This window comes from Garra rufa, chromosome 18 (genome assembly GCF_049309525.1).
Source record: "Garra rufa chromosome 18, GarRuf1.0, whole genome shotgun sequence".
Taxonomy (NCBI): Eukaryota; Metazoa; Chordata; class Actinopteri; order Cypriniformes; family Cyprinidae; genus Garra; species Garra rufa.
In genome coordinates this window covers 19,706,560-19,733,918 of record NC_133378.1, presented here as the reverse complement: position 1 = coordinate 19,733,918, position 27,359 = coordinate 19,706,560, and the positions used below count along the sequence as shown (strand labels likewise).

The 27,359-nt window shown below is 36.2% G+C and overlaps 5 protein-coding genes across 9 annotated transcripts in view; 1 reads left to right on the top strand and 4 right to left on the bottom strand.

Moving 5' to 3' along the window:
• Positions 1-326: 326 nt before the first annotated feature.
• Positions 327-4,099, top strand: ognb (osteoglycin, paralog b). Its single transcript, XM_073823109.1, has 6 exons — positions 327-648; positions 901-985; positions 1,067-1,231; positions 2,788-2,990; positions 3,069-3,161; positions 3,578-4,099. The coding sequence occupies exons 1-6, from the start codon at positions 346-348 to the stop codon at positions 3,746-3,748; spliced, it is 1,020 nt and encodes a 339-aa protein (XP_073679210.1). The 5' UTR covers positions 327-345; the 3' UTR covers positions 3,749-4,099.
• A 1,306-nt stretch (positions 4,100-5,405) lies between these two features.
• On the bottom strand, positions 5,406-7,265 carry uqcc5 (ubiquinol-cytochrome c reductase complex assembly factor 5). Its single transcript, XM_073823110.1, has 2 exons — positions 6,966-7,265; positions 5,406-5,779 (listed from the first exon to the last, which is right to left on the bottom strand). The coding sequence occupies exons 1-2, from the start codon at positions 7,117-7,119 to the stop codon at positions 5,688-5,690; spliced, it is 246 nt and encodes an 81-aa protein (XP_073679211.1). The 5' UTR covers positions 7,120-7,265; the 3' UTR covers positions 5,406-5,687.
• Positions 7,266-9,611: 2,346 nt separating this feature from the next.
• On the bottom strand, positions 9,612-15,525 carry kctd6b (potassium channel tetramerization domain containing 6b). Of its 4 annotated transcripts, XM_073823429.1 has the most exons (4): positions 14,055-15,525; positions 13,840-13,874; positions 13,520-13,610; positions 9,612-10,724 (listed from the first exon to the last, which is right to left on the bottom strand). In XM_073823429.1, exons 3-4 carry the CDS (start codon positions 13,544-13,546, stop codon positions 10,038-10,040), a joined length of 714 nt encoding a protein of 237 aa, XP_073679530.1. In that variant the 5' UTR covers positions 13,547-13,610; positions 13,840-13,874; positions 14,055-15,525; the 3' UTR covers positions 9,612-10,037. The 4 variants fall into 4 exon arrangements, with proteins under 4 accessions (XP_073679530.1, XP_073679528.1, XP_073679529.1 ...); XM_073823427.1 differs by having other exon boundaries at positions 13,840-15,525; XM_073823428.1 differs by lacking the exon at positions 13,840-13,874.
• A 356-nt stretch (positions 15,526-15,881) lies between these two features.
• abhd6b (abhydrolase domain containing 6, acylglycerol lipase b) lies at positions 15,882-22,633 on the bottom strand. 2 transcript variants are annotated; one of them, XM_073823424.1, is made up of 9 exons: positions 21,693-22,633; positions 21,459-21,606; positions 20,665-20,821; positions 20,444-20,557; positions 18,932-19,064; positions 17,449-17,606; positions 17,305-17,359; positions 16,325-16,425; positions 15,882-16,205 (listed from the first exon to the last, which is right to left on the bottom strand). In XM_073823424.1, exons 2-9 carry the CDS (start codon positions 21,575-21,577, stop codon positions 16,023-16,025), a joined length of 1,020 nt encoding a protein of 339 aa, XP_073679525.1. In that variant the 5' UTR covers positions 21,578-21,606; positions 21,693-22,633; the 3' UTR covers positions 15,882-16,022. The 2 variants fall into 2 exon arrangements, with proteins under 2 accessions (XP_073679525.1, XP_073679526.1); XM_073823425.1 differs by having other exon boundaries at positions 22,113-22,633.
• A 2,066-nt stretch (positions 22,634-24,699) lies between these two features.
• flnbb (filamin B b) overlaps positions 24,700-27,359 on the bottom strand; it is a 29,279-nt gene continuing 26,619 nt past the window's right edge. Inside the window, exons 41-43 of the mRNA XM_073822665.1 lie at positions 26,507-26,593; positions 26,197-26,391; positions 24,700-26,119 (exon numbers count right to left, since the gene is read on the bottom strand). Coding sequence (XP_073678766.1) covers positions 25,932-26,119; positions 26,197-26,391; positions 26,507-26,593 — 470 coding nt within the window. The 3' untranslated portion in view covers positions 24,700-25,931. The remainder of the gene's footprint in view (positions 26,120-26,196; positions 26,392-26,506; positions 26,594-27,359) is intronic.

The window sequence follows — 27,359 nt, the reverse complement described above, 5'->3', positions numbered from 1 at the left end:
AAGATTCCTGAACCAATAATAATTTCCTGTCTTTCCGTGGCCAGCACAGTTCATTCCCCCCTATATTTCCCCTCTGCTTTTCCGAATCACAGTGTTCTCTGAAAATGTCTCATTCTGTCACAAAAGGGAGGAACGCAGGTCTTATTATTGTTGTAAGATTTCACAAGAAGACCACAAAATGTATCAATTTCAAAGTTTTTATCCACGTCGCTCCACAATTTCAAAACATGCTTTAGGACAAAACCCATGTGTAAAGTGGATCACAGCTATTTATTTTGGCGGGAATGGGGCGAGTGATCCGTTAAATAAACTTAAGACAGCACAGAGTGGGTTAAAGCCAGTTTCATGGATTGTTTTTTAATGGTTCGCAGGCAGTCACTGCTGAGAAACTCTTTAAAGGTCTCATTCGACTCTAAGGCTGTGACACACTGCGCTGCTCCTCTCTCCTCTTCACACACAGCAACTGTTTCTCCTCACAAGATGATGGATCTGAGGATTTTACTGTTTTTCGTGACCGTACCGTGGATATTTTGTGAACCGGCAAGACCCAACAAAGTGGTGCCTAAACACAAAGGGACATTGAAAATAGAAGGTGACGAAGAATTAATCTCAGAGAGTAGAATTGTCATGGAAGCCAAGAAACCGAAGGTATGGCAATTGAATGCTGATTTGTATACATTGTCATAGTACAATAGAATTTTGCTGGATGAATATATGCTTGTATAATTAGAAATACATCTTCTCCAAGAAAGATATGCAATGGAAAAATCCTGTTAAAATCCATAATGGGATTCTATCCAATTGAAAACAGCAGCATCGGCAAGTTATCTGGGCTTGTGAACTGGTTGAACTTGTTAGTTTTGAGAGAAAACAAAATAACAATTTCTTTTCATCTACTAGAAAAAAGTAATTCTTAACACAGACTATGAAAGTCCAACTGATACCGATGATGACAGTCCAGGAGCAGACCGTAAAGATGACCAGGGTAATTGTTACTGATTTCAATTTTGCATTATTTTGATTGCAAATACTATTTTAGTCTTTCGATTGTTATTTTATTTTTCAGACCTTCCCACGTGCCTGATGTGTGTGTGTTTGACTGGATCGGTGTACTGTGAGGAGGTTACTCCTGACATGACAACAGTTCCACCGCTGCCAAAGGAGACGGCTTACCTCTACGCGCGTTTCAACAAAATCACGAAAATTACCAATAAAGATTTTGGCAATATTGGTGAGGGAAATGCTTTTTAGGTGTGGCCACCGCAGACACAATGTGTTGGAATCGGGTCAATGTAATCAAAGCAACTGAGTGAAATTTTCCTTGCTGCTTTTAATGGCTCTAAAACAGAACTGGGAAAGTGTGTTTAGGTCCCTTAGAGTCACTAGTATAGAAGGGGAGACGAACCTAGAAGCTTTTGTGCGTTTAAAGGGATAGTCATCATTTACTCATCCTCATGTCATTTCAAACCCCTTTGGACAATCAATGATGACGTCATTAATTAACAAATACAGTTTAAGTCAAAAGTTTACATACACCTTGCAGAATCTGCAAAATTGTAAAAAAAAAATTAGCAAAATAAGATGGATCATACAAAATGCATGTTATTTTTAATTTAGTACTGACCTGAATAAGATATTTCACATAAAATATGTGTACATATAGTCCGCAAGAGAAAATAAAAGTTGAATTTATAAAAAATGACCCCGTTCAAAAGTTTACATACACTTGATTCCTAATACTCTGTTGTTACCTGAATGATCCACACCTGTGTTTTTTTTTGTTTAGAGATAATTGTTCAAGAGTCCCTTGTTTGTCCTGAACAGATAAACTGCCTGCTGTTATTCAGAAAAGTCCCACAAATTCTTTGGTTTTTCAGCATTTTTTATATTTGAACCCTTTCCAGCAAAGACTGTATGATTTGAGATCCATCTTTTCACACTGAGAGCAACTGAGGGACTCATATGCAACTATTACAGAAGGTTCAAACGCTCACTGTGCTCCAGATGGAAACACGATGCATTAAAAACCAGGGGTGTAAACTTTTGGACAAAATGAAGATGTGAACATTTTTCTTTTTTTGCCTGAATATCAGTTCTTTTAATTTAGTTACATGTTTCCCAGAGGGCAAAATAAGTTAATTTTTCCCTGATCTTCAAATTCCAAAAGTTTTCACCCCAGCTCCTAAAACATTGTGTTTCCTTATGAAGAATCGGTGAGTGTTTGAAACTTCTGTAATAGTTGCATATGAGTCCCTCAGTTGTCCTTAAAGCGAAAAGATGGATCTCAAAATCATACAGTCATTGTTGGAAAGAGGTTCAAATACACAAAAATGCTGAAAAAAAAACTATTTTTGGGAACTGAAGTAACTTTGGGAACTTTTTCCGAAGAGAGTTTAACTGGTTAGGTCAGTACTAAATAAAAAAATAAAATGAATTCTGTATGATCCCTCTTATTTCGGTAAAATAATTAACATTTTGCAGATTCTGCAAGGTGTATGTAAACTTTTGACTTCAATTGTATAATTCAATGAGGAAGCTTTACCATCCATGGAAACTTTCCAATACACAAATGATATCTTGATTTTGGAACAACGTTATTCACACTACAAAAAAGTTGTTCTTTTATAAACGGTTTGTTCTTTTATGGCACTGCTGTGAAAACCCACTTTGGAACATTTATTTTTATGAGTGCATGGACAAAAAAAATATATATATATATATGTTCCACAGAACTTTCTGTAAATGATGACAGAAAGTTAAACAGCTCCATATTGTGTTATTTTACAGCCACACTGAGAAGAATTGACCTGAGTGGCAATCTGATCTCTGAAATAGAAGATGGAGCCTTTTCAAAACTCGACCAGCTTGAGGAACTAACACTGGCTGAGAACAGGCTGGTCAAACTGCCAATGCTGCCAGCTAAACTTATGTCTCTCAATGTCAACCACAATCTACTGAAAACAAAGGGAGTAAAGGCGAACATTTTCAAGGTAAAAACGAATCAAACAATGCATACAAAATTATATTTTGTTGTTTTACTCAAAAGTGGCTTTCATCATTTTCATTAGAAACTCACCAGGCTGTCATACCTGTACCTTGGAGACAACGGGCTGGAGGCCATCCCGCCACTGCCAGAAAGCCTGCGTGTGGTTCATTTGCATGTATGGTCATCGCTATATTGTAATAATGCTGAAGTCCGTGACTTTTGGCGCTCTAGCGGTTAATAAACAGAACTGCATGCGTCTTGCGGAAGAACATTGTAGCCGGAGCTACTTCATTCTGTTTATGTCTATGACGAGTCACGCAGGTACTGGGCTACTCCGCAGCGGTTCCTACCAGAACCAGTCTAAAATAGTCCGAGTATTAAAACTTATTATTGGTGTACCGTAGTGATTCGGGATACGCCTAAAACATGGTTTGGAAAATAGATTCATGATGTACTCGCTTACTATATACATTTTGTATATTATGAATACAAAAAAGTTACGGACTGCAGCTTTAATATATTTAGACTGTGGTATTGAGTGCTAGCGCTAGCACCGTATATGTATAAACCTCTTTTGAAAATGATTTTCAGAACAACAACATAACGTCACTGACGGATGACACGTTCTGCAAAGGAAATAACACGCATTACATCAGGTACAACATGCAGGAGGTTCGGCTCGACGGAAACCCGATAACGTTGGCCCAGCATCCCAACAGCTTCATCTGTCTGAGAGCTCTACCGATTGGACACTACAAGTGATCCACTGAGAAGAAGAAAATGTTCCGTAAGCCGTCGTCCAACTGGCAACCACTGTTAAGATGATAGAAAGCACATTCACAAAGGTTTAACAGCTTAACAAAGAATTTTAACTTTGAGTGCATCAAGCTTTTAGACATTTAAGATCATTTAGATCATTTGTTAGAAGCATATACAGACAATAACAAACGTTTATTGACTTTTTTTTTTTTTTACAATGTAATCTTTTTGTTAATGTTTTTGCAACGAAAGACTGTAGTAAAATCATGAGGCAGAGAATGTCAATGTGAAAAAGATATTACTGACATCTGTTACTGATATCCAATGCTGGTAAATAAAATAATTTTGGACTGACATATGGTCTTTATTTTCATAAACGTGTAAGAATGACACAAAGTATTTACTAAAATTTACAATAACATTTTTTTTATTATGGAAGCCTGTTTCTACCACAGCTTGGTAAAAAAAAAAAAGTAGAGAATAAATATATGTGTATTTTGATAAAGTTTATCATCATAATGATTTGGGAACTAAATCCATACATGAAACTTTCTAATTTACTACCTTTTTCTTCAACACGAAAGTAAGTAAGCCTGTGGACGAGACTTCCGGTTAATTATGCCGCGTTCCAGACAACCAGTAAGTTACCCGTGTTTTTCCGACCTTCTACCAGTGAAAGTGCACTGGAACGGCAGTCAAACCCGTGACTTCCCACTCGTGAACTCCTGCTAGATCGATGTACTCCCAGTTAGGAGTTCTGACGTAACATAGCCCGCGAAACAACAAAGTCAGCCCTAATGCTGATGATACATGGGCAACTTTTTGAGCAATGTTGCTGGGCAACTTTGGCAAATGTTGCCGTATATGGGCAGCCAGGTGTGATACAGAGCCCACAACAGATCAAAATTTTCCAGATAGAAATGTGTTACCCATTTTTAATGAGAAAGTGCCCAAGCAACATTGCTCAAAAAAAGTTGGCCAATAAAATTGCTCAAAAAGTTGCCCAGTGTATCATCAGCATAATGGGTGCGGTGTTTACAAGTGGCACAAGGTGGAAAAATAGAGCTTAGGACAATATAACGTTGGAATCAAATTAATAATAATATAAAAATAATAATAATTCATAAATGTGCCCAGACAGTTTGGCTTGACTTGCCTGGAACGCTACAAAGTCGTGAGTCGTGGTTTGAAGTGGTGATTTAACCAGTTAAAAAACCTGCCTGGAACGCAGCATTAGCCGCTATAGGTAAATAACAAGATTAACAACGTGCAGTAAACGTTAACACTGCTTGCATTACAAACTAGTGTGTTCATACATTACAATAATATGGTATGGCACACCAGTCTGTAATATTAAGCAGCAAAACCAGCAGTTTTGTACAGCTAAAAATAGCTGGATGCCGATGAGACCGGAAGCCACACCCATCAATTTACAAAAGGCCGCACCCACTCTTTTGGGAAAAATTAGTTGGATGATTTTAAGTCATTATTACAAGATACTGTCATTATTATAAGATACTGTCATTATTATTATTATTTATTTATTTATTTTCAATTTTAATGACAATAACTAATAAAGTTTTTCATTATTACGATAAGCAATAATTATAGGAAATTAAAGAAAGAAAGTACTAAAGAAAGTATATTACGTAGAACCGCATAACAGACAGATCATTTTTTTTGTGTAAATAGCCATCTTTATCTTTCAGATAATACGCAAATGGACACCTTTACAGAAACAAACATTCACAGTCTTCTGCACCTCATTTGTCCTCATAATCACGCAGTTCAGGTCACAGCTGCCTTACAGTTGATGTAGCCTAATAGCTCAATTTTTTAATGATGTCAAAAGTGTGTTAGTGTGCAAAAGTCTCAAAATGGTTTTGGCTTCAGTCTCTTCATCATGACGATCATTTATTATTTCCAGTGTGTTCTGATGATCTCATTTGGCTTCAGAGTCTGTGAGGACAACCAAGCCCTCCTCAATCTTGTGCTGGTATTCCCTCTCTGATTGTTTTCTTCTGTAGACATCATCTGTGAAGCCAGAATTTTTTTGTATTACTTTTCCATAACCATATCCAATACACAATTAAAAGCAAATTCTTATAGACCTAGATAGATCTAAATGGGTAGCTTTTGCTCACCAAGCCTGCATTTATTTAAACCAAAGCACAGCAAAAAAAAAAAAAATAATAATAAGAAAATAAATATTTAAAAAAAAAAAATTTATTATAACTTTTTTTTTCTCAACTTTTTTTTATTTAAAATAACTGCTTTGAAAATACTTTAAAAGGAAATCTATTCCTGTGATCAAAGCTAAATTTGTAGCATTATTACGCCAGTCTTCAGTGTCACACGATTCCTCAGAAATCATTCAAATGCTGATTTGCTGATTTTGTTGTTATTATTATCAATATTTTAAACAGTACATTTCTTTCTGGATTCTTTAATGAATAGAAAGATCCAAAGATCAGCATTTATCTAAAATAAAAAGCTTTTATAACATTATACCATACAAAAGCTTAAAGTGAGTATCATTTTTTTATTTTTTTGGGAATAAATTATGTAAATGAATACTTAGCATGGATGCTTTACATTGATCAAAAGTGATGATGAAGACATTTATAATGTTACTAAAGATTTCTATTTCAGATAAATACTGTTCTGAACTTTTTATTCATCAAAGAAAGCTGAAAAATGTTGTATGTTATCAACATAATAGTAATAAATGTTTTTGAGCAGCAAATCAGAATATTAGAATGATTTCTGAAGGATCATATGACTGGAGTAATGATGCTAAAAATTCAGCTTTGAAATCACAGAAATAAATTAGATTTTAAAATATATTCAAATAGAAAACAGTTTTAAATAGTGAAAATATTTTAGTATTTAACTGTTGTTGCTGTAGTTTAGATCAAATAAATGCAGGCTTGGTGAGCAGAAGAGACTTCTTTAAAAAGCATTAAAAAAGTACAACGCATTCACCTTAACTAAAAATTGATTAAGCAACACAATCTAAGCATAAAGTGAATTTGTACCGTACGTTACTAAGATTGATACATATTAAAAGTATTTTGCTTCAAAGATTTCAGTAAGAAAATCATGCCAATGTGAAAAAAGCACAGCACTGCGCAAAGAGGACGCAGAGTGATGCACAAAAACGCTTTAAACAGAGGGGCGTGTATGTATATATACATAAGATTTAACTTAGCATACTTACAAAACGTTTCTTTTCCTATTCTCACGTTAATCATGATCCACTCCATGACACCACCGATACAGAAGAACACGGGCAAAAATCTGTACGTCCCAAAACGTCTTTTTCCAGGTACAAGACTTAGTATATATTTTAGGTTTTGACTTTTTCCAAACATCTTGTTATTTTAAAACACAGTTACCGGCAAGACACTTCACTTCACAGCACAATTATATGAGCTTATGAAAATGAGTTTTATTCGCTAGAATACAACATGCGAACAGTTGTCCTTCAACACTGATCTTGCACCGTCTTAACGCATGTTTCCGCTTCTCTGACAGAAGAGGAAAACATGGCGGCCTAAACGTCATGAATAGTGTATTCTAATCAGGGTTGCCAGGTTTTCACAACAAAACCCGCCCAATTTCCATTCAAACCTAGCCCAAAACCAACCCAATAGCGTTAAGGTGTGGGGTCCCCCCGGTAAAAATCTCGTTCTTTGGCGGGGTTCCCCTGGTAAAATTTTCTTTTCCTGTTGATTAATATCACACTATTCACCTTATTTTCCTCCTGAGAGAGAAAATTTAATATGTCTGGCCTCAAGTCTCATCCACTTCCAGCTGTTGTTAGCTGTACAAAACAGCTTGTTTTCCTGCTAGATATTGTAAACTGGTGTGCCATATTATTTTAATGTTTTATCTTAATATGAAAGTTAGGGTTGCCACCCGTCCCTTACAATACGGAATCGTCCCGTATTTGAGAATTAAATTGCACGTCCCGTTTTGAATCAATACGGGACGGGTTTTGTCCCGTATTTTTTATCCTTTTTTTAAAGCAGCATCTCATGCAAATCATCCCACACGCATTTTATGAAGATGCCTCCTTTCCTAATTTTGATTGGGTAAGACTTGATGTCATCGTTAATTTGATTGGTCTTTTTAACTGTCCAGTGAGGAGGGCGGGTCTTTTAAGACTGACTGCACCTGTTTACACAGTTTTCAATAAAAGACTGTTTATTATAAAGTCCAAGTGTTCATACTTTCCCTGAAAACATATTTTAAGTTGCGATTTACCACCACTGGAATGCCATTGGACCTGTGATCACTGTGGTCTTGGCCCCCAAGGGATGTGGCCCCCGCTGCAGTATGCGTCCCTTATTTTTTTGTATTAAAAGTGGTAACCCTAGATAGGGTGACCATATTTTAGTTTATTTTAGTTTAGGAGTTGTTGGGGTCCTAGTTTTGGTATCAAAATATGTAATTTCCATACCAAAACTACATATTTCACAGTCACCATTACGCAGATTGATCGTAAATACAGCTAAAAAGCTTCCTACGACAGTGGCATCACAATGGCCTTCACTAAACTAATATCTACCACAGTTTTATCACAGGTAGAATGCAAAATGTTTCAAACCAGCATTTCAGTAAAATGGAATTTATGCAATATTTTAAACTTTTAACCCATGGAAAATCTACCCACTGCAACAGTTTAAAACCAGCCTAATTCCGTGAAAAAAAATGAGGATTGGGCAACCCTACATCCAACATGAGCTGCATTCAAAGCAATTTAAATACTCTGCAAATTGATAGCGACTCAGAGATGCGCGAAAATTATGTTTAATATTAGAATGTTGGAGTGGGATTAAGAAAAGAGTAAGGCTTTAATACAAAAATGCACACAATGATTTTAACTAATGTAACGGACCATGTTATTGCGTCACCTGCAGTTTTGTTTTGTAGAAACCAAAAATATGTTCTGCATTTTATTAGACAGGAGACAAACACACAGAGTAGTATTATAACAGAACTTTCAACACACTTAAATGTATCTAGTATGAAAAAACAGCACTGATTTTCCTACACACGCATTACCGGAAAAAGCGGAAGTGGTCGACTGTGGCAGAATAAAAGCTCTGCTGCTCTCGAGCCCTGTATCGCATTCGTCCTTAATTAGCAATCACTCCAGCGTCTTCGTTTCATTTCCACAACTTTCAGTCCCACCTTGCTTCATACTACAGTGACATGAAGTCTTTAATACATTAGCTCATCCATGAATATGATTTCTGCCCAAGTCCCCAGGGATTGCATCGGCTGTGGGAATGAAGACTACAACTACCATAATTCCACACTCAATCACGGCATCATCGAACTACACCATTGTTTCGTTGTTTGTTTTAAATACGCGCCCTCTAGCAGTGAAAAACTTACATACTGTGCCTTTAAACCTGCAGACACGAAAAACTTGGCAACACTGGTTCTAATAGGTCTGCTGGCACGACTCCACCAAGTCCCTTACATACAGGGACTACTCATCATTGCTTGTGGTTCTAACTCACTGCTAGAAGTGTATGTAATTTAACTAATATATTAAAGTTATATATAATTCTTATAATACAAAACTTCAAATAAATATAAAAATATTTAGAATGGAAAAATACAATAAAGGTCAGTGTTTGGTTTCCAACTTTCTTTTCAAAATGTTGTATTGTGTTGTTCTGTTCAACAGAAGAAAGAAACCTGAAGGTGACATGATGTCAGAATTAAAATTAAGTCAACTGTCATTTTAAGATTTTAGAAAATACCCTATTGTAACTTTTGAATTTGACCTCTCTATTATTTAGAAGTGGATAATAAAAAGAAACAACCGGCTCATACTGATGTTTTTTTTTTAAATGAAACTGATGAATGAATCAGTCAAATTTATTTCCATTTACAGCATGTGGACATTTAATACTTAAAGAACGTGATAGAAATACATGCACGCTGACATCTTGATGTTGCACATAGTGCACAATGTTTGACAGATTTCAGATCAGATGGAATGAATGAATACCTGAAACATTTTCTGGTGAATCTGTTTTGTGGTCAAGGTGTTCATAGATTACTGAAAGATGCTTGAGTATTATTTGAATATGTATTGCAAATGCGTTTGTATCATATATTATTTGAATGCTTTTGCAAAATGTTCTGCATTGCATGGCATGATCCTTTACATTTCATTCCCTTTTTTCTTCTGCTTGGTCTCAACTGACAATGGAATTTCTACAGATTGAAAACAGCAGCAACCTCATTTGGTAGCACATTCATGATTTGGTCAATCTTCTACTTTATACGCTAGCCGGCAGAAAGTCCAGTGGTGCTCCACTGTGTTCTCGTTGGCACGCTCGCTCATGTGGTGCACCCGTGTGTTCCGGATTGTGAATCCCTGTTTGGTGATGTAGTCCATGAGGTGGACCCTTAGAGACACCTCTTGTTGGTGGTCACATGGTCCAAAGGTGAAGGACACCTGACAGTCTCTGGTGTCCATCATGTGTTTGTTCCACTTAGTGAAGTTGTTGGATATTCCCTCCAGCAGCGAGTGGACCTTGGTGGTTATGGTTAGTTGTGTAATAATAACCGCTACTGGGTTCGAGTACTTAGACAGCTTGCGGGTGCTGGACAACTCAACCACCTGCTCAAAAGTGTCCAGCGGATACAGAGGCTTTGGGTCATTGAGGCATTGGATTAAAGGTTCAATTTGATAGAAGTCAGCTTCTTTACGCAGAAGGTCCATCTCCATGAAGTCAACAGGAAGCGTGAGCTCGGATGTGCGCAGGAAGTTTAATATGTAGCGGAAAAGCGTCCCGTCCCGATCGATGAAGTAGTTTCCCTGAGCGTCCCGTGTGGTGGGGAAGTCGCCGCGAAACATGGCGCCCAGCATGGAGTCTGGGTAACGTTGAAGAGTGGAGATGGAGGTTGTGTAGAGATGACCTCCAACATTTAAGGTGACTGGGTGAGTCAACTACAAGAGATGGACAAAGGCAGAGAATCATTAAAGGATAAGTTCACTTTCAAAATATTAATTTTCTGGTAATTTACTCATCCCCACGTAATCCAAGATGTTCATGTCTGTCTTTCTTTAGTCGAAAAGAAATTAAGGTTTTTGAGGAAAACATTCCAGGATTTTTCTCCATATATAGTGGACTTCAGTGGTGCGCAACAGGTTGATAGTCCAAATTGTTTCGATGCAGCTTAAAAAGTTGTACACGATCCCAGGAAAAAGGGTTGTGAAAACAATGGTGAAAAGTGAAACAATCAGAGCGCAATGTAGAGCCCTTTGAAGCTGCATTGAAACTGCAATTTGGACCTTTAACCTGTTGGCCACCATTAAAGTCCACTATATGGAGAAAAATCCTGGAATGTTTTCCTCAAAAACCTTCATAATTTCTTTTCGACTTAAGAAATAAACAAATGAACATTTTGAGCCCTATTCGGATGGTAATTGTTTCTCAGGGGGAAGCAAGTTATTTTTAGGGGTAGTCAGTGATTTTATTGACGTCCGAATACAAAATGTTTATCTCCCACTACCTGCGTAAAAATCCTTGGCCAAATTACTTACTGTTTTTTGACAAACACCAAGGTCGTGTAGTAATTTACTTTCTGTCTGAAACCATATCTCTGAGTTTACGAGAAGAAATCGATTTAAAATTTAATGTTTAATACCTTTTTGACCACTGCCCAACACAATACGGTAGGTGTTGTACTTTGCTGTAGTTTGCATGCATATTAATAACTGAAATGCTGGAAAGTATTTACAAGATCACAGCCAGTGTGAGCAGAAAGAGAAAGCACAGAAACATTTGAAATGGGTCTTTATTATGGAAGCAGCAGGTATGCAATACAAATTTAAAATCTGTATTATATTCAGATATATACGTAACTATATTGCATATAAATACAACTATAGCACATTTATTTTCCTATTTTTAAACAGGTGTTTTAAATAATCAAATAATAAATAGGATTATATATTGTAAAATATGCTTGGAATAATAAGAATACATGTTACATAATAATAAGTATTTTTAAATGTATTTTACACAATAATAAGAATAAATTTGTAAATAAAATTAATTTTAGTTATAGCAGATAATCATGTGACTGGCCACATGAGCAGCATGTTTCCGGGTTCGTAGGATCACAGAACTCGCTCCTCCACTGTAAATAAATTGCCATCCGAATCCATGAGTTTTATCACTGAGGTGATATGTAAATTTATTTTTACAGATGTCTGTATGAGAAACAATTACTGTTTGAATAGGGCTTTGGAGGACATAAGGTTGCGTAAATCATCAGGAATTTTTTCTAATCCTTTAATGCAGTTCATCACACATAACAGGTTAAATGGGACTTTTAATGCCAATAATCTGTCAATCTGTCAGCAGAGAAGCGTTAATTAAATGCCACCGTTTGGATGAAACTAAAACAATTTTGGAAAAATTTAATTTTTGCTGTTTTGGGAGCAAAACTTTCTGTGGCTCACTAATAACAGCTGTAATCTGGGCAAATTCAAAATTCAGGAAGCGTCTCTTAATTCATATGTTGGAATCTGATTTCTATTGCAGAACGGCCTACAGGATGCTGAACTGAAACTAAAAAAAAGGAAGGTTTGTTAAGCATGTCGACATGTTTATCATTTAAAATACTCTTTAAAACTTGTAATAAGATTACACAGACCTTACAGTCAGACTAAAAAACAAACAGTCCATCTATGAAAATCTGAACGCATTTGAATTTCAGTTATGGGAAAACCTTTGATCCCATCAGTTGATCAGATCAGGTCTGTGCCGAGTTTGGTGGATGTAGTTTAAAAAGAATTACAGTCAGAATTACAGTTAGTTTACAGTTATTTGTGTGTTTCGATTTGCAGTGTAAATAGAATCTATCGCTATTTAGTGTAAATTAGGGGTCGACCAATTACTGGCACCGATATTAAGCTTTTTATGGTTATCAGTATCTGTCATTTTCAAACCGATTTGCCGATAAAATATTTTAAATTGTTCTAAATTTTGACATTATTTTTCATTTTTACACCAGTCTACTTGATCTGTAATAATCAGTAACAACATCTGCCCTAAAAAACCCAATCAGTTGACCCCCCCCCCCTAATAGGATTCAATGATCTATGCTAAGCTATGCTAAAAGTGATATCGCTAGAACTGCATGGATTTCAAAACAGTAAGACTCAACTTATTTACTCGGGGGGAGTTGGAGAATGAGCCTATTTCCAAAAAAAGTGGAGTGTTCCTTCAATAACACAGAGGAACAATATAACTGGAATAACTTTCAGAACTTTTTTTTTTCTAGCTGATGAACAATAAAATAATTTACAGTGAGAATCCAGATCAGAATCCACTGACATTAAAGAGCTGATCAGTTAAGAAAAAAGCAATCCATTGATATTGCAATTCATACAAATCAAGACAGTTGACGGCAATCTGGAATATTAAGTGTTCTTCAACCTTGGTTCAAAGAATTAGTGTTTATTAGAAAATTTGTGTAAATTAGAACATTATTTTATAGGAGCCATTTGAAACATATTTAATTTAATGCTCAGACAAGGTTTTATCAGGTCAAAATTTGTCTTATTTATTTTGTTCTAGTTAAAAACACATGCTACAGTTATATGAATACCTTAAATTGAAATACTTTAAATTCTAATTCAAATAAAAAATAGCAGTTCTACATAACACACAACTGTGGCTAATAAACACTTTGTAAATATAACTTGTGTTAAATATTTCTGCACATACATACCCTATTCCCCCAGTCCCCATTATCCATTTGATACGAATAGGTAGACCGGTCTGCCCCACAGAAGAAGCTCGGATATTATACCAGAGTAGACCTACACAAAAGACACTCCATTTAAGGCACATAAATATAAATAGACCTCCCTTGAGAATCTTTAAACACATCTGAGACGATAATGAGGAACACAGTGAGATAACGTTAAACACAATATGCATTACTTTGTGAGAAACCTCAATGAATTGGATGCTCAATAGCATGGTAACGTTAGCTCTTTTGGCAAGGCATGTAAACAGGTTTTCTGAAACGTAACGTTACATACTTACCGTTTCCCTCGAAAGAAGTTAAGAACGTCCAGCGACTAACGTTAACATTGAAAACAAGAACATGTTTTAATAAAATTAAGCGTTTAAGTAACCTTTGCTAACCAGCTATCATAATACACAGCTAGCTCCCTGCTAAATATTAACGTAAGATTGACTAATGAATAAAATACACGTTTTCCTGTAAATCACGCTGTATGGAATATCCCCATCCTTACCCGTCTTCAGGCCTGAGGGGTTTAATCGTCTGTTTTGATTGCAGCTGTACAGGACGCTGAGTGTTAGCTGCTCAAGACGAGAATACAGCAGCCGCACTGTCACGTGACCTACACTAGCGTACATTATATGGCATTGACAGGATCACAACACATCTGGGCAGAAAGAACATCACAGCTTTGTGCTAAAGGGGCTAAGGGAACTGCTAACTAAATATTGATCGAATGCAATGTTAGATTGCTTCTAAAGTTGGGGATCTAGTGTTGCTTTGCGCAAATATCACATCTCCACGTTAAAAAAAAGTCACATTGAGAGAATTTCACCAATAAGAACGAACCAGAACTTTTTGAACATGGGAAAACATCATTTATTGGACACGTATACTGTATCTACTGAAATGCAGGAATGATGCTAAAAGCTCAAAGAAATTTCAGCAGGATTAATGTAGGATTAACTTATTTATAATTAATTAATGTTAAATACAGTGTAGCCTAAACTTTTATTACAGACTCAAGGTCCAAATTTAAAATCATCCCTATGTCATCCAAGATGTTTGTGCCTTTCTTTCTTCAGTCGATAAGAAATTAAGATTTTTGAGGAAAACATTTTTTTACCATATAGTGAACTTCAATGGGGACCGAGTCAAAGGTCCAAATTGCAGTTTCAGTGCAGCTTCAAAGGGCTCTCAGCCAAGAAATAAGGGTCTTATCTAGCGAAGCAATCGGTTATTTTCTAATAACAATTCAAATTTTTTACTTTTTAACCACAAATGCTCATCCAATCACATAACCAATGTTTACAAAGCGAACGTGCAAAGAAAGTCAATCAGCCTTTACAAAAATAAAGGTAAAACAACGATGTCGGACGATTTTGAAGTTGGAGGAAAAACTGAGATGGAGTTTTTCCCCACTATATGGAGAAAAATTCTGGAATGTTGTTTCTCAAAAACCTTCATTTCTTTTCGACTGAAGAAAGCAGGACATGAACATCATGACACATGGGGCTGAGTAAATCTGTTAATTTTTATTCTGTAAGGGAACTTTACCTTCAAACTTTTCAGTGCTATACAAAAGCACAGGACTCAGAATTACTAGGACCCATAAAATGAAGTGCATTGGTACATAATATTCATTACCATGGTATAAAATATTTAAATATTACTATTTGATGCCATAACTCTACCGTCAATATACTTCGGAACATTTTACAAGAAGATCTGATTGGTTAATAGTTAACTAATGCTAACAAATTAAACCTAATTGTAAACTGTTACCACATACTGTTTTTTAAGTAAGCGTGATCTTTTTATTTAATCAATTAAAATACTGTTTGCATGTGAATATACATGCTGCAAAATTATTGCTGATTATATTATTTCTCCATAAGTTTGTTATATACTTTGGGGTCATTAATTACTCAGCCTCATGTCGTTCCAAACCTGTAAGACCTTTGTTCATCTTGAAAATACTTTTTTTTTTTGATGAAATCCAAAAGCTTTCTGACCTTGCATAGACAGCAACGCAACTGACACGTTCAAGACCCAGAAAGGTAGTAAGGACATCATTAAAATAAATTTAGTTTTCAAATAAATCAATAAATTCAAATCACTGTTTCAACCTTAATTTTATGAAGCTACAAGAATACTTTTTGTGCGCAAAGAAAAAAAAAAAAAACTTTGTTCAACAATTTCTACCGTGTCAATCTCATATGCACATTCATGACAATACTACGACTATGGACTATTTTAATGATGTCCTTACTACCTTTCAAGGCCTTCAATGTGCTGTCTATGCAAGGTCAGAAAGCTCTTGGATTTCATCAAAAATATCTTAATTTGTGTTCCAAAAATAAACAAATGTTTTATGTGTTTAGAACAACATGAGGGTGAGTAATTATTGACAGAATTTTCATTTTTGGGAGAACTATCCCTTTAAATATTTAGTAATATACAGCTAATATCCTGAGTAGTCTCAGGATTTCTTCTTGGTGCTGGCGCTCTCTGTGCTCTGCTGAGAGATGATGAAATCTAAAATGAGTTTGGCTGTTTGTCGTGGTCGCTCCATCACAACAGAATGGCCGCAGTTCTCCAGCAGATCAACACGACATCCTGGAAGAGCCTCAGCAAGCACCGCTGCTCCAGACACATCCACCACCTAAAAATATGAAGACAGGAATATCAGGGTTAATATAGTTAACTAAAACCACAAAATAAAATATATATAACATAATAATGCTTTCTATTTACAGTTATAGTCTACATGCTTACTCATACCTGGTCCTGTTTGCCCCAGATGACTTGTAAAGGAGTAGTTATTTGCGGGATGTGCTCATGCAAGGCATATTTTGAATTTTCACTCATGATTTCCATGAAAACTGTGGCAATTTAGAGATAAGATACTTCAGGTAAAGAAATGATTAAAAACAACACTTTCTATAGCATTTTAAAGGGGTCATCGGATGCAAAACTCACTTTTACATGTTGTTTGAACATTAATGTGTTTTAGCAGTTTGTGTACACAACCACCCTACAATGATAAAAATCCACCAAGTAGTATTTTTTTTTTAATCTTTACAAGTAATATCCCCGTTTTTAAAGTCAGGTCATTCTCAGTTTGTTGTTGTGACTACACACCGACACAGGCCACTCCCACGATAGTTGATTGACATGAGCGCCTTATCTTAGACCCGCACTCACCGAGCTGAAACAGACTCCGATCGTCATTGTGTCGACTCAGGTGCAGGAGAAGACAAGAATGTCTCCCATTGAGCGATTGAGGTGTTCTGTTGTTGAATGTAATAATAAACATAGCAGTCACTGAAGATCCAGAGGACTATCGTTACTTTCGTTTTTGAAAGGACAACGCCGATCCCGATCTTCCTACGCCAGAAGTGAGTATAAGGGTTTTTTATGCATCTTTGCAAATGGAAAATGTGTTGGTTAGCAAGTTTCGCAGCTAAACGTGGCTGAAGTAAACACTACAGCTCGTCATCCAACAGCAGAGAGGGGCGGGGCGAGCAGAGCTCATTAGCATTTAAAGGAACATGCAACAGAATAGCTCACTCTAAAAAGGGCTGATTTTAACAAGGTAAAAAGAGTGTTTTTTACACGACCATTGAAAATTTTTTAACGAAAGTATGTTATAGACTTCTCATTAAGACCTTAAAGAATCATATCAACTTGTGGAAAATAGGCATCTGATGACCCCTTTAATAGTAAATAACTGCAGTGGGTAAGCCTATGTTGGTACTGACCTTCATGATAAAAGTCATTGTGTGGTATCCGTACATCCACCAGGCCTTGAAGAATCTAAAACAGAAGGTAGACGCCACACATAGTACATGATAGTGTGTTTTGAATCTAGAGCAATTAGTCTACATTACATTTCTGTGACTAACCTGTTGAGGCACTCTGAACCGCACATGAGAACACAGCTTCAGCATCTCCTCCATCTCCTCTGGGGTGGACGGAATAAGAGGAATATTCAGCGTGTACTGGCTGTGCTCCACTTCATGCATCTGACTGTCAAATTTGCTCTCATTTTGGTTCTTCAGACCTTCGGTGAAAAATGTGAGCATGCAGGACTGATATTAAAGAAATAGTTTATCAAAAAATGAATGGATCCTCTGCACTGGAGGAAGCATTATGATGGATTATAGACTCATATTTTGGCCAGATTTGACAGTTTAAAGACAAAATGCCGTAATGATGGATTTGTCTTTTACAAACACAGTTTTTCATTTCACAAGACACTAATTGATGGACTACAGTTGTGTGGTTATTGTGATGCTTTTATCAGCTGCTTAGGACTTCCATTCACTGCAGAGGATCCACTGATGAACAAGTGATTTAAAGGGATAGTTCACCCAAAAATGAAAATTTGATGTTTATCTGCTTACCCCCAGGGCATCCAAGATGTAGGTGACTTTGTTTCCTCAGAAAAACACAAACGAAGATTTTTAACAAAAACCAGTGCAGTCTGCCAGCCTTATCATGGACGTGGATGGGCACCAAACCTTTAAAAGTAAAACAAAACATGCACAGACAAATCCAAATTCCACCCTGCGACTCGTGACGATACATTGATGTCCTAAGACACGAAACGATCGGTTTTTGCGAGAAACTGAACAGTATTTATATAATTTTTTTACCTCCAGATGATGAGCTCGTGCCCATGACAGATGGACGTGGCTGTGTATCAAAGGTAAAAAATGATATAAATACTGTTCAGTTTCTCGCAAAAAACGATCGCTTTGTGTCTTAGGACATCAATGTATCGCCACGAGCAGCAGGGTGTAATTTGGATTTGTCTGTGCATGTTTTGTTTTACTTTTAAAGGTTTGGTGCCCATCCAGGTACATTACATGGCTGGCAGACTGCACCGGTTTTCGTTAAAAATCTTTGTTTGTGTTTTTCTGAGGAAACAAAGTCACCTACATCTTGGATGCCCTGGGGGTAAGCAGATAAACATCAAATTTTCATTTTTGGGTGAACTATCCCTTTAAGGCTAAATTTCTACAAATCTGTTCTGATGAAGAAACAAACTCATCTATGTCGTGGATGGCTTGAGGGTGAGTAAATTTAAATTTAAATTTGAACTCTTTTTCAGCTGATGAGTGACAAAACATTGGCAGCCAATCAGAATCCATCTTGATTCATAGAGCTTGAACATTTAATGTTGCAGATGACAAAACTGCAGTGTGAGCTTCTAATAAACAGAACTTTATTGTGTTGGTGTGGATTCTAATCTAATCTTTACTAATCTAATCTTATTACTTTTGGTGTTAACAGGCCTTAATAGTTCATTCTGAATTGTATTTATGTTATTTATGCATGAATTTTCCATGCATTCTGTGTCAAAGATTAAATATATTGACTAACCAGCTGGGCAGATGAGGGTCAAACCGCAGAGATCAGAGGGATGACAGGCTGCATACACTCCGGCCACAGTCCCACCCATTGAAGTGCCCACCAGATGGAATGGCTTTCTGTTTAGCCGAATAGCCTCTACAAACTGAGTGGTGTAAAAGTAGGGAATATTCACAAATGCTGCCAATACAAACATTTAACATGCTGGCTTGATTTTACGGCAAAAAGGTTTTCATTAATGATAAAATGTCACTCCAAGTCTAAGAAGTAGGTTCCATAAAAGCAATATTTGGCAGTTTCCATGAACAGGACACAAAAGAGGGCCTGCATCTTTTTTATTAAACAAATGGAAAGTTATAAAAGGTGCTTAACTGTTTGGAAAAGTTGACAATGAAAATTCACAGTTGCAAGAAATAAAGTTAGAATTGTAAGATAAAAACTCACAATTCTGACTTTTTTATAGAATTTCATAATATACTCACAATTGTGAAAAATAAAGTCAGAATTGTGACATAAAAACTTGAAATTTATATTTTTTATCACAAATGCAAATATATATCTTGCAATTCTGACTTTTTTTTCTTAGAATTAGGTGACAAATTCACAGTTGCAAGAAATAAAGTCAGAATTGTAAGATAAAAACTCGCAATTCTGACTTTTTTTCCTCACAAATGCAAATTTATATTTTGGAATTCGGACTTTTTCCTCAGAATTGTGATATAAACTAGCAATTGCAAATTATAAAGTCAGAATTGCGAAATATAAACTCACAATTTGACTTTTTTGAGAATTGCATGATATGAACTTGCAATTGTGAGTTATAAACTCACAGTTGCGAGAAATAAAGTCAGAACTGTGAGATAAAAACTCGCAATTCTGAGGGAAAAAAGTCAGAATTGCGAGATATAAACTCAATTCTGAGATAAAAAGTCAGAATTGCGAGTTTATGTCTTATGACCACTTTTCTTATTGCCACTCTGTTTACAATCTGGCAGTTCACTATTTTATAAATCTTGCGTATTATAGTTATTTCATGTTTATAGCTAGATAATAATATGACCCTGGACCACAAAACCATAAGTAGCACGGATATGTTTGTAGCAATAGCCAAAAATACATTGTATGGGTCAAAATGATTGATTTTTCTTTTATGCCAAAAATCATTAGGATATTAAGTAAAGATCATGTTCCATGAAGATATTTTGTAAATGTCTTACTGTAAATATAACAAAAAAATGGTTCTCTCAAATTATTTCTTTTTTGCACCCAGAGTTTCTAAATTTTCAAATAGTTGTATCCATATATTGTCCTATCCTAACCAAACCATACATCAATGGAAAGTTTATTTGTTCAGCTTTGAGATAATGCATGAATCTCAATTTAAAAATAAATAACCCTTATGACAGGTTTTGTGGTCCAGAGTAACATATAAGGTTTTAAACTGTTTTCAAAAATGTAATTATTAAATAATTATACACCTATTTGTACCCTATACATAGAAAACAGTACCCATCCAGTCATTACCTGCTGTATTCTCTTGACCTGGCCCTGGATTGAATAGTCATCAGTGTTGGTGCGTGTTGTACCCTCATGCCCCGGCATGTCGACACAAAGCAAGTGCAGATGTTTGGGAAGGTACTGTTTGGGATGAAGACACAAACTGCTTATCACTGTTAGAAGGAACAACATACAAGACATTTTTTATTTTATACCCCACAGCTATAGGCCATGTAAACATACTACACCTTCACCATAGGGAGCCATGTGTCCTTGTGAGCAGAGAAGTCGTGCAGCATGAGTACAGAAGGTCTAAGGCCTGGTTTTCCCCTGTATGAGTAACAGAAGCGATAACCCCCGCAGTCTGCATAACGTACCTGCAGACCCAGAGTTCTCCTCCAGTACCTTCACAAACAAAAAAATGAACATAGACTAAATAAACAGATGTATAACTACAAAAGATGCATGTACACTACCAGTCAAAAGTTTTTGAACAGTAAGATTTTTTTTCTGCTCACCAAGTCTGCATTTATTTGATCCAAAGTACAGCAAAAACAGTAAAATTTTGAAATATTTTACTACTTAAAATAACTGTTTTCTATTTGGATATATTTTAAAATATAATTTATTCCTGTGATTTCAAAGCAGAATTTTTAGCATGCTATTGATAGTAATAACAATAATAACAATTTCCTTGAACAGAAATCAGCGTATTAGAATGATTTCTAAAGGATCATGTGACACTGAAGACTGGAGTAATGATGCTGAAAATTTCAAAAATGTACTGTTTTGCTGTACTTTGGATCAAATAAATGCAGGCTTTGTGAGCTTCTTTAAAAAAACATAAAAATCTTACTGTTCACAAACTTTTGACTGGTAGTGTAAATGCATAAATACACTCAAAAAAATAATTTACATGTTTGGATTACACATAAACATTAAATATAAAATAAACTTAATGTGATGCAACTTCATGTGGGCTCCAATTCTAAAGAAGGATATTTACATATAAAGTAATATGTATTTATGTAGCGATATTTACCAGTAATAGACTTTGATGAGTGATGATGGCCACAGCATAAAAGAGGCCATGAAAAGGAGGAGAGGGATAGCAAGAGTCCCTGCAGCAATGGCAAACATATTCACCATATCCTGATCCATGGCAACTCTGGTTTTATCTACCAAACACCCTGCAGAACAATACAGCACAATATTACAAGCAGAAATGCTGAAATGATTGGCAAATGTTACGCAATGAAGTAAGACTTCAAGATACCTTTGTTGTCCTGCTATAAACACCACATGTACAGGTCAGACTGAATGGGGGTGAGGGATGGGGGAAGGTCTGGCAGCATCTGTTTGTGTCTAATCAATACATGTAACCTAGATATCTCACCATGCGCTTAGAATATTTACATGACCGTCACTTTATCCCTTCATTATAGTATCGCTGCTAAGAAAATGTATATATTCATTCAGACACAATTCCGAATATATCTACAAATACAGTATTCAATAACAAAAAAAATGATGCGATTCTAAGAGGGTCCTTGCACTGTGGTGCTTGGGCCATGACTATTAGTAACAAGACGGCTAAACCTTTGATTGAGTTTAAAAGTATAAATCATTAAGACAATAACAACTGACCTATGTCTCAACAAATAGGTTCGGAACAATTTGAGAGCAATGAACTTACTTCATAAGGTTAATCCTACATTGACGTCAGTCAGTTCTAAGCAGTTTCAAATGACAGATACTAAAAGTCCCATTTAGTCATCATACTGTAGCCGGTCAGTGTGCTGTCTGTCCGTATAACTTAATAAAAGTCCATGTCAGCTGTCTGCTTACCCCAGTGAACACTGATGGCATCCAGAGAAAACTCTATGCGGTGATCCCGTGGTTTCAAGAAATCAATGAGTTCAGATGGAAAATGCAATATTCCTCTTACTCAAAAAAAAAAATAGAAATAAATAAATAAAAATGGTATATATATATATATATATATATACAGTCAAGCCCGAAATTATTCATACCCCTGGCAAATTCTGACTTAAAGTTACTTTTTTACCGGAAATGACACAGGTTTCTCCCAAAAGATAATAAGACAATTTACAAGAGGCATCATTGTGGAAAAAAACATTTCTCAGATTTTATTTAAATTTGAACAAAAAGTGGCATGTCCAAAATTATTCATACCCTTCTCAATAATCAATAGAAAAGCCTTTATTGGCTATTACAGCAATCAAACGCTTCCTATAATTTCTGACCAGCTTTTTGCATGTCTCCTCTGGTATTTTTGCCCATTCATCTTTAGTAACGAGCTCTTTCAGGTTGGAGGGTCTCCTTGCCATCACCCTGATCTTTAGCTCACTCCACAGATTCAATTGGATTTGAGTCAGGACTCTGGTTGGGCCACTGCAAAACGTTAATGTTTTTGTCTGCTTGCCCAAGGCCAAGTTTCTCTGCAGACTGCCTGATGTTGTTGTTGGGAATTTTGATGTATTGCTCCTTTTTCATGGTGCCGTTTACTGTGATTAGATTCCCTGGTCCACCGGCTGAAAAACACCCCCAAAACATTAGGTTCCCACCACCAAGTTTGACAGTGGGATGGTGTTCTTAGGGTTGAAGGCTTCTCCTTTTTTATGCCAAATGAAGGCTACATCATTGTGGCCAATGGTGTTCTTAGGGTTGAAGGCTTCTCCTTTTTTATGCCAAATGAAGGCTACATCATTGTGGCCAATGGTGTTCTTAGGGTTGAAGGCTTCTCCTTTTTTACGCCAAATGAAGGCTACATCATTGTGGCCAAACAATTCAATTTTTGTTTCATCTGATCATAAAACAGAAGACCAGAAGTCTTGTTCTTTGTCCAGATGAGCATTTGCAAAGGCCAAGCGGGCTTTTGTGTGCCTTATCTGGAGAAGTGGTGTCCTCCTTGGTCTGCGTCTGTGGAACCCAGCGGTGTGCCGTGTCCGTTGGACTGTCTGCCTTGAGATGTTGCCACCAGCAGAGCCCAGATTCATCAGGATGGTCTTGGTGGTGATCCTTGGATTCTTTTCTACCTCTCTCACCATCCTCCTGGCCAGCACAGGTGTCTGGCTTCTGACCACGTCAGATTTTTCACAGTGCGGAACGTCGTGTATTTTTTAATAATACTTTGCACTGTAGCCACTGGAACTTCAAAACGTTTAGATATGGTCTTATATCCCTTTCCTGACTTGTGAGCAGCCACAATGCACAGTTGCAGGTCCTCAGTGAGCTCCTTTGTCTTATGCTGCCTTCATGTGATATGGGAAAGATGATGCTTTCCACTTGTGAAGTGGAAATTACCAGTGTGTCATGTTCAGGTGCTTTTGTTGTCGTAGTGAAGAGAAACATGGCGAACTCGGAATTTGTCCTTTAGGTAAAAGTTTTAAAACGGTTATAAACTCCCTAATGCATCTGCTACAGGATGCATCAAAACACAAACGGTAAATTATAGGCTGTATCTTATTGATCATGAATAGTAGAGTTGTTTTAAAGACAATACTTACTAATGGTTATTTTAGCTAGCCTATATATACGTTTTTATATAAGCCTATATATATTTTATATAGCCTATATAAGTTTTTTTACTTTTAACATCATGCAATGTTTACCATTCATTATGGTTTCGTTACTGTCCGCCATGTTGAAAGGTCAAAGTTTATCCCATCTCGGCAACTCGGGTATCATAAAAATTTTCGAGCTTTCCAGTGGAAATTACAACGTGAGTGGGTGTTCATGTGCAATTTCGATGTCGGATTTTGGTATTTACCATAATTACGATAGCACATGAAGGCAGCATTAGCCATGACTGTCCACAAACCAACAGCAGAGAGCTTCTGTTTTTCACCTGTTGAGTTGATTAAAACAGCTGTTCCTAATGAATCAGGATTGAATTAGGATGCTTTAGAGCAGCTTGGACTATTTGGAATGGTATAGAACAGGGTTCCTCAAATCTTACCCTGGAGGGCCAATGCGCTGCAGAGTTTAGCTCCAACCCTGATCAAACTCACCTACTTGTGATTCTCTAATGATCCTGAAGACCTTGATTAGCATGCTCAGGTGTGTTTGATTGGGGTTAGAGCTAAACTCTTCAGGAAAATGGATCTCGTGGGCCAGATTTGAGGATCCCTGGTATAGAACTTTGGATTTTCCCACAGACTTTGACAGTTTGCAAAGGGTATGAATAATTTTGGACATGCCACTTTTTGTTCAGATGTAAATAAAAGCTGAGAAATATTTTTTTCCACAATGGTGCCTCTTGTACATCGTCTTATTATCTTTTGGGAAAAGCCTGTGTCATTTCCGGTCAAGAAAAAAAACTTGCTTGTTGAATAAAAGTAACTTTAAGTCAGAATTTGCCAGGGGTATGAATAATTTCGGGCTTGACTGTATATATAATTAATTAATTAATTAATTAATTGAAGAAACCAAGTTGTTTTTTAAATAGACTGATATGAATTTTATATCACATGTACATTTTTTCCAGATACATTCCATTTGACATTTAAAGCATTTATGCTTGTAGCACATTTATGTTGTCATTTTGTAGAAATCTTTAGGCCATTATGAGCAAAGTTATGGAAGCAAATTCACATTTGTTGAAATTAAAATGTGTGATTTCAATCAGCCATTCAATTTAGTTTTGCATTACATATAGTGAAAGGTAAATCTATTTGGAGAATATGAGAATATATTTTAGAATCAAGAAAACAAAAATAATAATTCATACTAAGTGTTTTACTGTTCTGACTGAGGTCAGGATTTTTTTTTTGAAGAAGAAATGAATACTTTGATCAATCAGGGATGGATTGATTTTACATTATTAAAAAATTAAAAATAAAATTTAAATAAATACTTTTCTTTTGGACTTTATTTATTTTAAAAATCTGAAAAATGCACAAAAAACAGAAGCAGCACAGCTGTTTTTAATTTTGATGATAATAAGAAATGTTTTTGAGCACCAAATCAGCATATTAGAATGATTTCTGAAGGATCATGTGACACTGGAGATTGGAGTAATGACGCTGAAAATTCAGCGTTGCATCAAAGAAATAAATTACTTTTTAAAATACGTGACCCTGGACCACAAAACCAGTCTTCAGTAACACGAGTTGACCCTGTATGGGTCAAAATGATCGATTTTTCTCATATCAAAACTAAATTTTTGATTAGTAATATGCATTGTTTAAAACATCATTTGAACATTTTCTCAGTATTTTGATTTTTTTGCACCCTCAGATTCTAGATTTTCAAATAGTTGTATTTTTGAAAATTTTGACTGGTTTTGTGGTCCAGGGTCATATATGGAAACAGAAGAGTTATTTTTATTATCATAATTGTTACAATATTGCTGATTTTACTGTGTTTTTGAGTAAATATTGCATCCTTGGTGAGCATAAGAGACTTCTTTTAAAACACAAAACCCTACCAACCTTAATCTTCTGAATAGTAGTGTATACACACACACATACTGTACATAGATGAAAGTAATTCACAGTACAGTAATATGAAATGGAGATCCTGGAATGTGTTCATCTCCCCACTTCACTGCTAATATGTATTTTCCTCGTTCTTTCACAGCATAGTTGATCCTGTACTGATGTCCACCCATGTGAATGATTGACACCCGCTCGCAGGGGACGGTGGGGCCATGCATGCCGACAAATAGCAGGTTGCGTCCTACAACAAAAAATGCAGACATTTCACTAAATGAAATGAGTTACTTAACATTCTTGCTAATGTCAAGCTGCACTCACCAGCTTTACTGCAGTCCACATAAAAAGTGTTTTTGCGTCCCAGAAAGCCCTTACTCAGGCCTGGGCCATGGCAGATGACTTTACTAGCGTCAGACAGGAAAACTGGCTCAGCACTGCTGTCAGATGTTGTGTTTATCTCTGTGTCTGACAGAGAGGGTTCCTCATAACTGTTAGACATCTGATTATAATCTATGGCTGGAAAAGAACAGTACCATTAGACCTATACACTCAAATATCTCTAATGCAAAATAGAAATCGTCTCCAAAACATTGCTAATTCATACCAGAGCCATTTTGTCCTTGTGTGAGACTCTTATCTGTGGCAGCACTGACAGACACATAGAAAGGGCTTCGAGAAACATGCTCCTCATCAAACATGACTGAAACCTCATAGTCACCTGTAGGAGAGCAAATTATGTAAATGTGTTGTGTTGCTGTCTATGCGGGGTCAGAAAGCTCTTGGATTTCATCAAAAATATCTTAACTTGTGTTCTGAAGATGAACGAAGGTCTTACGGGTTTGGAACTATATGAAGGCGAGTAATTAATGACAGAATTTTCATTTTTGGGTAAACTATCTCTTTAAAAAAATTCCAGAACCCTAATAGGATCATTCACTAGGTGGTCACATTTTTGGTGGGACAACAATAGCATAGGAAAGATTTGATGAATTTTGTGGTATTAGCTAATTTATCTTTCTTCAAAATATTTAATCATGTTTAATACAATTACAGATATCGGTATTACGATATCAAAGATTGTCAAAAATGATCAGAATTAACAAGTAGGCATCCTCATATAAGCTATCTTTAGTTATTCTACTAGGCAGCCTGTTCATTTTCTATTTTGTAAATAATAAAAAGCTGTATATAAATATAGATGCAAGCAGCGATTACCAGGGTTCAAGCGCTTTAAGACATTTAAGAATATATGAAAAAAGCTTTTTTTTTTTTTTTTGAAAATACAGGTATTTTACCATAGAAATATTTTGTAACGTTTATGACTTTTATAGTGCCAGCTGTAGTAGTCTCGCATAGCCAGACCTTCAGACTGACGGCTGAAGGTCTGGAATTCATGGCAGCTTTCATTGGCCAAGGCCCGCCCATAAGGCCGTTTGACCGACATGTCAAACAACCAATCACAGTTCGTTTCGTTCAGCGTTACG